This window comes from Rhinolophus ferrumequinum, chromosome 10 (assembly GCF_004115265.2).
Source record: "Rhinolophus ferrumequinum isolate MPI-CBG mRhiFer1 chromosome 10, mRhiFer1_v1.p, whole genome shotgun sequence".
NCBI lineage: Eukaryota > Metazoa > Chordata > Mammalia > Chiroptera > Rhinolophidae > Rhinolophus > Rhinolophus ferrumequinum.
Genome location: NC_046293.1, coordinates 63,030,062 through 63,045,850, shown reverse-complemented (window position 1 = coordinate 63,045,850; position 15,789 = coordinate 63,030,062). Strand labels below are relative to the sequence as shown.

At 38.7% G+C, this 15,789-nt stretch overlaps 1 protein-coding gene across 8 annotated transcripts in view; it reads left to right on the top strand.

The window, feature by feature from the left end:
• The window catches only part of GRIP1 (glutamate receptor interacting protein 1), a 370,250-nt gene that overhangs the window by 299,446 nt on the left and 55,015 nt on the right, over nt 1-15,789 (top strand). For all 8 annotated transcript variants that reach the window (XM_033117398.1, XM_033117397.1, XM_033117401.1 and 5 more), the window contains one exon: nt 7,710-7,790. In XM_033117398.1, coding sequence (XP_032973289.1) covers nt 7,710-7,790 — 81 coding nt within the window. The remainder of the gene's footprint in view (nt 1-7,709; nt 7,791-15,789) is intronic.

The window sequence follows — 15,789 nt, the reverse complement described above, 5'->3', positions numbered from 1 at the left end:
TAGAGTTCAGGATTTCAGAGAAGGTCAAGCAAGGCTCAGGGTAATGAGTTGCTGACATGAAGTGGAGAGAAGGTGAGTATTATTCTCTCAGGTCTGGAGTTGGGAATGCAGTGCGATGGAAGGACCATCCACGCAATGAACTCTCTGAAGGAAGGCAGGACTTAGACGGAGAAAGGGTACATGTTCTAGCTGCTCTTGCCGTGTCAACGTGATCCCATCTCTGCAATAGCAGTGTCCTCGGCCTGGGAAGCTCGGGTGGTTTGCTCCCTTCATTCAGGTCTTTGTTCAAATGTCACTTGCTCAAAGAAGCTTTCCTTGACTGTCACTCTGTCTCCTTGCCCAGATTTATGGTTCTTAGCCCTTCTCAGGCTCTCATGTTGTGTAGTATATGTATTTATTTATTATCTTGTCTTTTTCAATAGAAAAATCCGTGATGTCAGGGATATTGTACCTTTTGTTCACCAGTGTGCCCCCAAATAGTACTTGGAATACAGGAGGCTCTCAGCCAGCACTTGGTGAATGAATGAATGAATGAGTGAACGAATAATATTCAGTTGGCTCTTCTGAAGGACTCGCATCAGGAACTTCAATGTGCATGAAGAACTGATTTCATACCCATTGTTTCTCTAGGGTTCCTGCTCTCCAGATCCTCCTTGTTTCTGCACGTCTTCTCTATTTGCCTCTGAACAAGTTTTTTCTGACTTAATTACACGATTGTTCCCTCTTTGCTAAAGCGTCCAGGTAGTAGCAGCCAGTTCTGATTTCTAATTCCCAAGAGAAAGAATCTAATAGGCCCAACTTAGGTTTGGTACCTTCCCCTTTTAGTTGGCTGTGGCCAAGCAGGAATCCAGTAGAAGGAACCTAGAAGCATCAGTTAGATGGTGGTAAGGGCATGGTTTTCAAAGAAGACTGTCCAGTGGCCTCAGAGTGTACTTTACTACAGTCACAGAACATTAGTGCTGAAAGGACTCTTAGAATCCAGTACCTTCATTTACTTATAAATGGGGAAACTGAGGTACAGGTGAGGAAACTCAAGGTCATACAGCAAAGTGAATGGTAGATCCCAGGTCTGTTGACGGACATATCTTTTATTTACATAAGATGTTTCTTTTCTTTTTCTTTTTTTTCTTTTTCAATTCCAGTTGACATCCAACATTATTTTACATTAGTTTGAAGTGTACAGCACAGTGGTTGGACCTCCACATAATTTACGAAGTGATTCCCTCCATCCGCTCACCTGACACTATACATAGCTACTACAATATTATTGACTATATTCTCTGTGCTGTACTTTACACCCTCATAACTATCTTGTAACTACCAATTTGTATTTCTTAATCCTTTCACCTCTTTCACCCAGCCCTCCAACACCCCCTCTTCCTCTGGCAACCATCAGTTTGTTCTCTCTAAGTCTGTTTCTGTTTTGTTTGTTCAGTTATCCCATTCTTCAGATGCCACATGTACATGAGATGGTATTTGTGTTTCTCAGTTTGACTTATTTTAGTCAGCATACTCTCCTCTAGGTACATCCATGTTGTCACAAATGGTAAGATTTCATTCTTTTTTATGGTCAAGTAATATTCCATTGTGTGTGTGTGTGTGTGTGTGTGTGTGTATATATATATATATATATATATACATATATATATATATATATATACACACCACAATTTCTTTATCCAATAGACTATTGATGGATACTTACTACACCACTTTCTTATACTGTATACAAGAAGAATAAACTCAAAATGGATTAAAGACTTAAATGTAAGACCCAAAACCATAAAAATCCAAGAAGGAAGCATATAAACTCTGACATTGCTCTTAGTAATATTTTTTCCTGCTATATTGCCTTGGGCAAGGGAAACAATTGAAAAAATAAACAAATGGGCCTACACCTGTCTTTTCCATATCATATTACACTGCCTCTTCAAAGACATATTAGAGTTTCTCAGGCATGAAACGGCTGGATTTCCGAATCTCTGCCCTAGTGACATTGCTGGTTGAGGGGAGGTGGCTCTCCTGTGCACTGTAGGGCATTGAGCAGCATTTGCTCACTATGTCGCAGTAGTGGAATGGCCAGCACAATTTGACCTTCTCCATAAGCAGTACATAAGTATTTACTTGTGCTATAAATGCATGTTTATTGTATGTGTATCCTCGATATTTGTTCATTGTTTAATCCATACTTAATATATATGTATACTTTATGTACCTGTTGATTAAATACTTTAATATCTTAGGTTTAAGCGCCTGAAAAAAATAGAAACTATGTCTATTCAACCCACACTGTTCCAAGTTTGCTTGAATAAAGGACAGGAAAAAGGGACCTAATTGTTCCTGAAATAACCCATTTCTAGTGAATAGAAATAACGTAGAAGAGAACCAGAAAAAAATGTGCTTCCATCCTATCATTCCTTCTACCCTTGCTCGTGGCAGACATCACTAATTGATGCCAATATCCTCCTGCAGGGCCCACATACAGCATCAGAATCCTCAATAAAACACTCAGGTTAGTCATTACCAATCTACTGGAATCTGTTAGAAACTGCCGGAAATCTCAATCTCTGGCTCAATTTAATCATATACTGCCTCTGCTCTTATTCCTTAGCAGCTGAGGTCTCTTGACAAGATACTATTTGACCATGCAGGTTGACACTGCTATGAACTTCGAGCTTTCAAACTCTGCTTGGTTCACACCCAGCTTAAAAATCCCTTTACATGAGTCTGGCCGTTTCTCTCACTGATTTTACCATTAGCTAATCTAAACCTTCATTATTCTTTTCAACTCCCCAAAATGCCATTAGAGAATTTAGAACATTGGTAAGAAATCTCTGGACATGAGCTATTTCGAGATTGCCCCGTCCTTCTGAATTCACTCCTAATTGTGCAGATGTCAGCCATCCATTTCCAAAATTCTTCCTCAGAAATATATTATACCCAGATATTAATTCCTGAACTATTGCGTATTGAAGATAAGCTATCTCTATTTTATAAACATTTTAAGTGACATAGAGAATGGTTAAGAAGCTTGACTGTGAGTACACTTTTGCATAAATCTATCTCTTTAAATGGGTGCTATTGTACAAACAACATTATAGTTACATTATGGAAATTTTTTATATTGCTTTACCATCTTTTACCATATATAATTTTATAAAGCTATAGTCATAACATATGCACAATTTACATTTTGCCTTTTTTTCATTACTGTCCTTTAAATACCAATCTACAATATTGTGAATACTGGAAGTTTCTACTTTAAACTCTGAAGTTATTTTGTTGGAAATAAATGCCGCTTTGTTCTGGAAAGACGTCCTAGTGAAAATCCTATAAAATGATGTTTGCCATCATTACTAGCACCCCAGTGCTTTTCTCTGAGTGGATGGGAGTTAAACATTTATATTCATCCTCCTTAGAATCCTTTAATTTTTTTCAAATCTCACAAGGGTGTCCAGGTTGATGAATTAAGATGTGGTGGTTATCTTACTGTGCCAACAATGACTGCTTCAGGCAGAAAAAGCAGACCAGTTGGAAAGAAGGAGGTCTTTGTTTACCCAAATGTGTTTTTAATTATAGTATTAACAAAGATAAAGAAAAACCAGGGAAGCGCAAAATAATCACTTTGGAGTCTAACAAAATAGACATTCTATTTACTTATTCTAAACCTATCGTTTCTCCAAATATTGGATCTATTTTCTCTTTACTAGCATTTCTTTAAGAAACCCCAAATTAAATGCGCCTTGGCTTTAACCACCAAATAATTTGTAGAGGGAAAAATATTACCAAATACAAAATAAATCATGTTGGCATTTAAAGATTAAAATGAAGCCACAGCTTGATCAAAGAGATTTATTTGTTGATATTTGTTCATCATTATGAATATTTCAAATCTTATGTAGTCAAAAGTGATCCATTACTGTTTTCCAGGAAGTGATAATATCTCCTCCACTGTCATTAACAATGTTAATCTTGGTCAAGTTTCCATGCATTAAAAATTTTAAAAAGCAAAACGTTGCCATAGTAACTATTCTACATCAGTGTTTCCTGGCCCTTATGATACACAGACCTTACTTGTGTAAGCATAGCAGCCCAGGCACGATGTTAAATACTTACATGGAAACATACATATGCAAGCATACAATATGCTGCCCTCCCCTTTCACAGCAAACTTTTTCTTAAAACAGGTAGCACTAAAACATACATGAAATGAGTTCCATAAAAAGGGAAGCCGTTTGTTCTTCTATAGCAGGGGTGTCCAAACTTTTTTCAACGTTTTTCACCAAGGGCCATATGCGGTAAAATACACACACAGCCGGGCCACTCACTCGAGGTGGAGTACGTATTGCCTCACTTTGTTTATTTAAGTCAACTAAATATATTTTTGGAATTTGCTGCGGGCCAATTAACAATGGATTGCGAGCCGCAGTTGGCCCGCGGGCTGCAGTTTGGACATCCCTGTTCTATAGCTTCTTCTGCATTTACCTGGGAACACTTGGCATGCTTTATCTGAGTAATCAAATAATTTCTTCCTGCTACAGCTGTGAACACTTGCGTGGGGGCTTTCTGCTTAGCTCCATCCCATTTCCTTTACTGGATCAATGTGTTCATCAGAGATCTTTCAGTTGCAAGCAACGGAAATACACGCAAGCTAGTTTTAGACAGAGAAGAGGCATTTACTGGAAGCACACAGCCCTTGAGGATAGGAAATGTAGGCAGCCCCAGGAAATACTAGAACCAGATGTCAAGGACTATCGAGCCAAACACAGGCTCTCGGCGGGATCTCACATACTCTCCTCGTGTACACTTTCTCCCGTCTCTGCACACTGGCTGTTGGGAAAAACATGGCCGCTTCCAAATGTCCTCTCTGTCCCCTGTCTGCATGCTCATTCCAAATTCTTAAGCTGTCATTCACTTTAGGGGTGAGAAGAAGGTGGCAATTGGCATTCCATTATTGGAACAGGGAATGAAGAGGACTCAGGAAAGAGATGGAGGGAAGGCATGGATTTGAGAAATATTTTGGAAATAAATATTTATGACACTTGCAGCACCTGAAATAAGAAAGTAAAGCACACCTATCTGTTTTTTACTTACCTCATTTCTCTTTTTCGGCCCCAATATATCAAAATTTGTTAGCCTTTTTTAAATCTACTGGGGGAAAGAAATAATGTTATGTAGCTCAAATCCTACTGGGAAATGAGGAGGGTACAGACGCTGAATGAATGAAGAAAGAAAAAGAAAAAGAAAGGAAGAGAAGAGAGGAGAGGAGAGGAGAAGAGAAGAGAGAGAAAGAAAGAGAGATCCTTCCTGGAACATCAGAGAGTAAGTTGAGGACAACAGTGAAGCCAAAGGTGTCATCTCACAGTCTGCGACCCTCACTTGGCCACACCTGACAGGACTGGAGAGTTAAAAGAGTGGGAAGAGTTGGAGAAGGCAACAGATTCCCTCACTCCCCTGGGAATGAAAACTGGAATCCATTATTTACAGGTGGAGATCTAGAGGTCTCAGGGATCCTTTTTAATATATGGTATTACAGGTGAAGGGCCCAGTAAAATCCAAATTTTATTGTGTTCTGCAGTTTAATACTAAGTGGAGAAAGTACTGACTTGGAAGATCAGATTCAGGTCTTGTGGGAAAGTGCAAAAGGCCAGGAAGAACAAGTTAAGGCAGAACAAGGAAGGGAGTAGAATTCTAACTCTGTTTCCATGAGGCCGTCCCAACTCTCACCCTGCTTTGCAGACTCAAAAGGTTAAATATAGGATTAACAAAGTGAGTTACAGGCCTAAGGGCCTATAGTTCTTTGTGTGAAGAACTATCACACGCGGATCTCGCCTTGAGCAAAACCAAGGGTTTAGCTCAGCCCCATCTCACAGTCCTCCCTTTATGCTGAAGTTTCCTTTGCTGCTTCTTTTTCTTTTTTCTTTTTTTTTAGTTTCAGGTGTACAAAACAATGTAATAGACATTTATCATTTATATCCCTCACACAGTGATAACCCCTCTCCCCCCCCCCCCGTCTACTACCCCTCTGACATCACATACAGCCATTACATTTCCACTGTCTCTATTCCTAATGCTGTACTCCACTTCTTGTAACTATATATATATATATATATATATATATGAAATTGTAGTTGACATTCATTATTATTCAGCTTTAGCTTCAGGTGTACAGTGTAGTGATCAGGCGTCTACATCATCCCTGAGCTGATCTCCCTAATGGGACAAGTGTCCATCGGACACCCTACAAAATCTTTACACCATGATTGATTACCTCCCCCAAATTGACTTTCGTATCCCCGTGGCCATCTTGTGGTTACCGACTGTGCTTTCTAATCCCCTCACCTTCCCCCTTATCCCCACCCGCCCCATCTAGCAACCCTCAGTCTTTCCTCTATGTCTCTGAGACTCTTACCATTTGCAACAATATGGATGGACCTAGAGAACATTATGCTAAGCGAAGTAAGTCAGACAGAGAAAGACAAATACCATGTGATCTCACTTATATGTGGAATCTAAAGAAAAGAATAAATAAATCCCTCACTTCTTGCAGGCCCTTTCTTCCAGCCCTTCCCAAAATCTTCAAGAAAGGATTAGAGTCATCAGCAATTTAGGGTGAATAGATGTTATCTCCTCAGAGGATATTTCCGTTTTACTTTATCTCTAATTGAAGGTCTCCCTGACTGTGAAAGGAATTTTAAGAAGCGTATATTTAAAAATATGCAGCAATTCCTTTCTTTCTAAAATACTAGTCAGGCACTGGTAAAATCAACCTAGTTCCATCCAGGGTGCAGATTCAACCGGTGCACACTGGTTATCTCTCAGTGGCTACTATATTAGCTTATTTCTGTACTGGATGGCCAATATCTGAGCTCACCTTCACCCTGTTCTAGTGTTCCCTCTCCTCCTGCTCCTCTCTGGGACCTTCTGGAGATCCCCATGATCCAGAAACTAAAGGTGTATCCGTGGTGCCCTTCGGGCTTCCTGGGCCCCTGTGTTCCAAACCATCATCAGCATCCAGTCTGATTGGCTGTGGGCAGTACCATTCTGGTTGTGAAAGGTTTTGAATATCACTCCTGCTTCTGCCTCCTTAAGTGTACTTTTTCACTGTTTACATTACAAATTAAGGCCCCTTCTACTCCCTTTCCCCGACATCAACAACCACTGCACCAAACTGAAATCTTTCCTATTTTCTATTTCCTCTAGTATCTCCAAACAGCGGTTGAAAAAACGAATTGCTGAATAGTAAACTCTGAGAAAATACGGTTGGGGAGAGAAAAAGAATACAACCATGCCTGTGGTTCTTAAACTGTACTATGCCTAAAAAATCACCTGGAGAACATGTTTAAAATGCAGATTTCTAGGCTTCATCTTCAGAGATTTTGATTCCATAGATCTGGGATGATTCAGGAACCTCAATTGTTAACTTGCATCGCCGGTAAATCTGATGCACACATTGCCTGAATTATACTTAAATGCTGAACACAACTGTTGCCGTGAATTATGTACAGTTGCTATGGGGAAGACTTATATTCTTCACCAGGACCTTAGTTTATCAGGATTTTACAGGCATTCACCTTACTTCAGTGCCTGCAGCTTTAACTACAGATGATTATGATGCAAGTTTTCCTGATGCATTTTCATTGATCGGTGCTCCATTCTTTCTGATCTTCTGTAAATAAGCTTCTTTTTTGTTTGTTTTGAAATTACAGAGTCTGTCATCCCAAGTAGTGGAACATTTCATGTAAAGCTCCCTAAGAAGCACAATGTGGAACTTGGAATAACGATAAGTTGTAAGTAGAAGTAATGTCTTTTAAAATGTAGAATTTAAAAAATACATTAGAAAATTATATTGTTGAATTTTATAGGTGTGGCAAATATTTTAAGTGTCATTGCCAAGTTTCTGTGTAATGATACAAAACCGTGGAGCCAATCACACCTCTAGCATTTACCAGTTGTGTGAACAGGGCAAGGTACTTAAATGCTCTCTGATCTTATGTTTCTTCATCTGTAGGACAGAAATAGGAATATTTACAAAATATAGGGTTATATTAAATAAAATAACATTTATACATCTAGTATAGTCCCTGGCAAGTACTGAATAAATGTCTGTCACCACCTTCCATGAATAATTAGGTGAGCATATAAATGCCTATGGGGTCTCTACATTTCAGTATATTGCGGATTAAGTTTTCTCAATAATCTATTTAACAAAAATTACATTTATTTACCTTTAAGACTATCTTCCCATCTGGCCACTATGCATCTATAATCCATTTTGCAAGACTAAAACCATGTTCTTACTTTAGTAACTTCCTGAATTCTGTCATGGTACAAGGGTATCTGGGTAACCAATCAAAAAAGAAAAGAAAAGCAGAACATATAAATGTGTTTAATTCCCTCCTTTCGTCGGGTTCTAGATTTATAACTGCTTTGGTAAAACAACTTTGAAAATTTCAGCTCCAATGGAGTTTTATAGAAAGGATATTGAGGTTTCTGTGTTTTTAATATCCATAAACTAACTTTATCCATAAATGCTCCCAAGAAAATGAAGTAAATGATTAATGTGTAAGACTAAAGGAGACACAGACGCAATGTTTGTGACCAAGGGGTGGTCCCTTCAAGAAAGAATGATGAGGCTGCATAAAAATGCCTCACTACACTCTCTTGGTTGGCATTTACATCCGTGGAGAAGGCAAACATAAAGAGTTCTCAACTGGGCAGGATGAAATGGGGGCAGCCCTACTTCACTGTGGACCATATAAATTTAACACTGAAAATGAAATTTTATTTATAACCAATAAATCACACAGACTAGTGCAGCACTTAAAATAGTGGAACTACAATACAGAATAAATATTAAAAACAAGAAGCCATATGGATGAGAGAACCTGTAACCCGCCCGCCAAACCCCAGCGTGGCCTACAGGGAGGAAAGCAGGGAAGCTGTGCGTCATTTGCCTCAATATAGTAAGTAGAAAGTTGAAATTGGATTTTGGAGACTCCAGACCTATCCTAGGTGCTACTAAAGTCTTGTATACCTTTAATTGGCTCACTTCGCCTCTCAATGTGTTCATTATGAAGCAAAGATGATATGCCATTTTTCTGTCAACAGCTATGGCTATTGAAATTGAGAGAGAGCTCATCAGAACTTGCTATTCTAAAAATATTTGGAGCTCAAGGTAGCTTCTGCAACCCCATGTCTCTTCAAGGCTGCTCTCATTTATTCTGTTTATTCCATCCTGTTCATTCAGTCCATCAGAACTGGCTGTGACAGTGGTACCTCTTGGAGTTCTGCAGTGCGTCACCTGCTGCCTGCACACAGAGGCCCGGCCTTCCACTCCATTCTTTCTTCCTTTTGTCTTCATTAAATAAAACTATCCTGAGTGCCCACCCTGCCTCAGCCCCTATGCTACGTTTTGAGAATACACTACCTGCCTTAGGGGTGCTTACCGCCAGTGAATATACTGAAGACACATACTCCTCAGAAACTTCTATTGCCACACAGTTATTTTCCTCTCAAATTTTAATTAGGAAAAAGGTCTTTTTTGTGGGGCTGGGTTTTTTTTGTATAACAGATTTAATCTTAAAAACTGATATGCATAAAAATATAAGTTAACTATAAGGGAGAATATCCATATAAAAACTAACCCTGTGATGTATTCCTTTTTTAAAGTCGATATTTTATATGTTCAATTTGTTTGAGGTGTGGTCATGTACACACAACTACAAAACATTTCATTCACATGCAGAATCATTTAAAATGATGCCTTATGATGGTGTTCTGTATGCACCGAGTATTACTTCTAAAACCGATTTTAATACCAACAATGGAAACTACCCAACCACCCCCACCAGAATGGCTTGAACTTTAGCCAGCCATAAGCTAAAGCTATTCATGGAAACTAGAAGCGTTCTGCTATTCCTCGACGGAGAAATGATACATGAGCTTGTCAAACATGCTTGTGAGCTCTTCTAACGCTGCAGCTTCATTCACACAACGAATCCTCACCATGCTGAGTTTGTGTCGCCTCGTGGAAAGTACTCATGTTTTGCCAGTTGAGAAAGCAGAATTTGCTAAAAGAAAAAAAAAAAAATCCAGGATCCATTTTCATTATTATGAAATAGTAAACTCCTGAGGCCTAGCACAGTTCCTGGCACATACCAGGTGCAGGTGCTTCTTTAATCCTGTCTTTGCTGCGTGAATGCATAGGAGTCGATCATAAACAATCCTCTACTAACCACTGTGCGTTCTAGGACATGAGCCTCTGAAGGAGATGAGGAATATAGATGTTTGTGCAAAGGCTGTTGCCTCAACTAAACAATCATTCACTTGGAAAATGACTGAGCAAGGACTCAGAGCCCAGACTGTCTCACTCCTCAACTTTCTTGACTTCTCTGTTCCCAGTTTCCTTGTCTATAAAATGGTGTACTTCTTGACTCCTTCATAGTATAGTTGAGAAGATTAAATGTAAATTATATGTAAAGTACCTGGAACATATTATACACACACACACACACACACACACACACACACACACATATACACACACACACACAGAGGGTGCCAAAAAAAGTATACATATTTTAAGAAAGGAAGAAAACTGTATTAAAATTAAGTTGATGGTAAACAGTTTGAGCACCTCTTGTAATTACAGAAGTCAAATGTGACTTGTAGTCATCTTTTGTTATCGGTATATATTGAGGATTACAATTTAAATACGGATTTTTTTCATTTCTTACAATGTATATACATATTTTTGGCACCCTCTGTATGTATCTCTTACAAATGTTTGTTGTTATGATGATTATTATTTTATACATAATAGAGCCCTATACAATATTTTAATCAAAGCTCTACCCCACAAAATGCAGTGCCACCTGCAATTATACTACTTAAGTAGGAAATCAAGGGGCCCTCTTTTCAAACACACACAGGTACTGTCAGTGAAACCAAGGCACTGCAAGGGTTTATTGATGTTTCTCCCTATATTTCTACAAACTCCTCTTTCTGTCTTCTTCACCCTGTGAAAACTTTGAGTGGTAAGAAATGGGCCTCCATCTCTGGAAGACACCATTAGAGCCTTTCACATTTGACTTCAGGCTCACTCTTCATACCTAATTGACTGAGAAATGAGTCCCTCTGATTTTGGATGTGGTGAGCAGTTTTAGACTAATTTTCTCAAGTTCCTAATGAGATATTTATAGTGCATTAGCATTAGGCATTACTTTTATTGATGTTACTGCTATAATACGGAGTAATTTATTATAGCAAATAAAGTAGAATGACCTAGCAAAAGGATGCAGTTTGGGGACTGACAGTAGCATCCTGAAGCTTTGACATTTCAGCCAATTAGAAACCAGAGCACATACCCCCCGGCACAGTTCACCTGCCTTTCAAGTAAGAGAATTCTGGTTGTCTCTGTCATGTGCGGTTGTCAGGAAAGTCCTTTTAACATTGCTGTTTCCTTGTGTGGTTTTATTAAGGAAATTTGTATCTACTTTGTACCAAGCATGGCTCTAAGTAAGTTCTCTGTTTTCTTACTTAATCCTCCAAGTGACATATATGCCCATTTTCCAGAGAAGAAAGAGGCTCAGCTGGATAACCTGCCCAAAGACTTACAACTTTAAAGGTTAAACAGGGATTCAAACCCATTCTGTCTGACTTCCATTTGTCTTGTCTGTCATGTTACCACTCATCCCTGTCTCCTTCTGATTGATGAACCTTCCTATATCAGAAAAGCAAATACAGCATTTTGTTGACTTTCTTTTTTAGTTGTGACTGAATTCTTTGCAGGAACAAAGCTTTGCTTTTTTCCTATATAAAATCATTAAGCAGTCTTCATAACAAGCACAACAAATCTGTCATTTTTCCCTGAAGTCTTAAGCGTATTTAGGATAGACTGTTTCAAGTTTTTTTGCCTATTCTGCAATAAAAACTCTACTCATTGCTCCATTTTAAATCAAATAACTTTTACCCATCAAGTATAATGTATATGTTTGCAATTAAAGTAAAACTGAATGATTGTACGTGTGCTGTTCTAACGAAGTTTGGACACTTATCAGGCCCTTTGAGCAAAGTACTTTGACTATCAGAATAAGGTCCATGAATGGCTAGGTATTATAGAATGTTCCTGGAATATATTTGTTGATTCACATTTAATTCGCTTCAACATGAAATGATTTCTCTTGCCTTCTAATACAAAGTTATTTTTAAACAAAGGATAAAGACTGTCATTTTCTACCTCTTCCATCATCTACTGAGAGTGTCGCCAATTCAACGCCAACATAACCCCTAATTTAGGGTGCAGTGAAGACGGAAACTTTATTCAGTGCAAACAGCTCAATTGTGATACAGCACGGCTGTGAGGACAGCACGGCTGTGGAACAACTCAATAGTGTTACAGCTCAGTTATGAAGCAGCACGTCTGTGGAACAACAGGGCTTTGAGGCAGCCCTGAGGTGAGCGCCCCTCTGTCCAGACACCTCTGCTCTGCTCCCATCTACCTGCTCTGCTTTGCTCCAGCAAGACGTCTTCAATGTTTCAGCTCCAACTAGGAAAATGCAGTCTTCATTCTTTGGTGGAAAGGGAAAGTATGCTGTCAGAGCCAGAGGGATGCTGACTTACATAGAGAGAAGTCTCTGTGCCTGGTCCCTGATTGGTCTATCCTCGTGCAAAGAAGGACTCCAAATCCTCACAGTTTGGTCCAAAGAGCACTGTCCTGATTAAAGTGGAGCTTGTCTGATTGGTCAATTAATATGCTAACGGAGTTGCATCTGATCGGACAGGGAAAGTCTCAGTCCTATTGGTTGAAATAGGATTTCAGTAACTTCTTTATAAGGGTTGGCTCAGACGGCAGGAGCACAGTACAGGCAGGCAGTTCAGTGCAGATGGCAGGCAGTTTAATGTAGGCTTCTCCCTGAAGTGCGACTTCCACGACAGTCCACAGTTTAACAACAGCTCCTAGGCTCTGGTTGTAAATGTGAGCCCAGTTAGCCACCAGGAACGCTTCTTGGTAGGTATCTTCTTTCTCAGGGTCAACTCGAGAAAAAGAATCCATGTGTATTTTAAGAACCAGTTTCTGACAGCAGAGATGACTAGTGATGTGAAAACTTCAGGAGTCCAAGATGATAGCTTGAACACATGCATTTACCTCTGCTCCCACCGTATACCCCATTTTAATATGACAGTATACGATTTTTCAAAAGGCAAAAGCCTCTAAGAAGAGGAAAGGGAAAGTAGACAGCAGCAAACAAATTTGGAAGTGGCAAAGAAGATGGAGTAAGATGAATTTAAATAAGCAGAAGGGAAAGCCGACAATTGACCTGATTTATATCCTAAACTCCCAACAGGCTTAGGAATTGGTGGGATCTGAAACTGCTGGAAGTGAGAGTGATGGTAGAGATAAGACAGAAGGATTGTTTGGAAGTCTGTTCAGAATGTTAGACACCTTCTCTCACTCAGCACAGCCAGGCACCCCTCCCCTCCCTCGCAGAGGCCTACTTTTATTCTCCAGAAAGCATGAAATGGAGGGTCTCTGGACTGGGAGAGCACAGCTCGGAGTAGCGGTACTACTCTAAAAACAGATTAGGTGAAAGTTTTCCTACTGAATATTGTGACTGCTAGTCTTCTTCCTTCAATAAGCTCAAAGAAGCCAGGTAGCCAGGTTTCATATCCTGCAAGCAGAAGAAAGAATCAGAGCCATCTGACCTAAAGAAACAGCCTGGCCTGAACTATAATGAAGACCAAAGTCCCCAAGCCCCACTTAGGTGCACCAAGCTTTCCAACAGCTTACTAGGACCACACTCACAAAAAGAGCTAAGAAAAAAAATACACTTGTGCAAGACTATCATCAAAAACAAAGAAGAAAACAGAGGAACAGCACATGCAGGAAAAAGGAAACTTTAGGGAAAAAAAAGAATCTATAACACTGTTAGCAATGTAAGATACATTTCATTATATGCATGAAAGGGAGAAAATGAATACTATTACAAAATGACATACAGAGGGGAACAAAGAGCTCTTGAAACTGAAAAATATGGCAGAAATGAAAAAAAAATCAACAAAAGTACTGGAAAATAAAGTTGAGGAAAAATTCCAGAAATAAGAATAAAACAAATAAATGAGGAATCTAGGATAGGAATTATACAGGATGCATCCAAATGACAATATCCAAATAATAGCCATGAGAGAAAAGCATCAAATAATTTCATAAAATTTCCTGTAATTAATGGGTATTAATTCTTCCTCAGGAAGCTACTGGAGAATGTGGGCTACTAAGAGAAAGTAGAGCCAGAAAAGAGGAGAGTTGGATTCAGGGTACAACGGCTCCAAAGATGCAAGAAAGCAGTCTTAAAAGATAAACTGAGGCATTTAAAAAGAGTTTTAAGAGTGTAATCAAGCAAAAATAGATTCAAATCAGGCAGTGCCAAGCCGGAAATGGGTGGGAGCCCTCCGCCCACAGGAGCCAGGGCAAAGACTCAGAGAAAGTGTGGAAGCAAAGATAGGAAATCATTTGGTTGGTTGTAGCTTAAAGACTAGTTGGCTGTGATTGGTTGTCCTTAGCATTTTAATTTCATAACCTTCAGGCATTTACAGAGTTAGATGTTGGTTTGCATCATGGCATTAGAGCCATCTCAATCTCATGGCCTCCTTTTTCAATTAATTTAACAGAAGTGAAGAAAAACTCTGATTTCCCAGAGTCTGTGGGAAATTCCCAACATCTATGTAGCAACCCTAGAAATCAAACAGTCAAGACAGGTTGTAAACCTCTGATAGAATTGCTGGTACAATTTAACATACCGAGAGGAGATTTGCGTAACCTGGGAAATCTGAGGACTTGAATTCAGGATAAACAAGAAAACTAAGCAGACAAAGACATCAAGACTACAGATAACTACAGAGAAAATATATCCTGCAGGCGACCTGACCTGTCTGTGAATACTATTTACAATTATACTGAAGTAAATACCAAATACTCATCTTACAAAACATTAAGACAAAACTGTACTGAAAGAATGGGGGGTGCATGGGGGACAAGAAACATACATGAATGTGGTAGTAGTACTGGTGGAAAAAAACTAACTCCTCATCTTTCATAATAGAAAGTAAATAACTAACAGTGAAAAATAAGTAGCAATAGTTGTATGTTATTTAGCAATATAGAAAGTTGCATTTAGCAATGCCAAAAGTTGCATCTGGGTAAGCAGGAAATAAAGGACTGCTCTTATAAAACTTTTGACTCTTTAAATTATATGCATGTATAATTTTTATATAAATAAAAAGTAAATTTTAAAAACAAACAGAGTAAGTAATGAAGATCAAGAATGTATACCTACAGAAAATAAACAGTTTCTAAAAAAAAAATGTATACCTATGGGCAGCATGAGAAATACAATTATACGATTATTATAATGTTACACAAATGGGTATTGTGATTTGGGATAAAATTTCCAGTGATACCATTGTGCTGGATTGCAAGAAATCTATAAAAGTCATGACAATAAGTTTTCAAAAGCTCGTAGATGATTCAAAAAAATCATCTCTAGTAACAACAAAAACAACTGACGTTGGAGATACAAGTAAAGAGTTTGAATTAAAATTATGTTATGAACTGTGAATGGGGAAAAGGCAGTATTGTAAATTTATTATATATCATATACCATGGGATTTTGCACGATTGTTCTTTCTCTTTTGTCAAGCTATCCGTTCTGTATGTTACACCAATTTATATTGAGATTTCAAGTGGTTATGATTATTTTTCCTTTGTTGTTCAGAACTTAAAAACCTTTT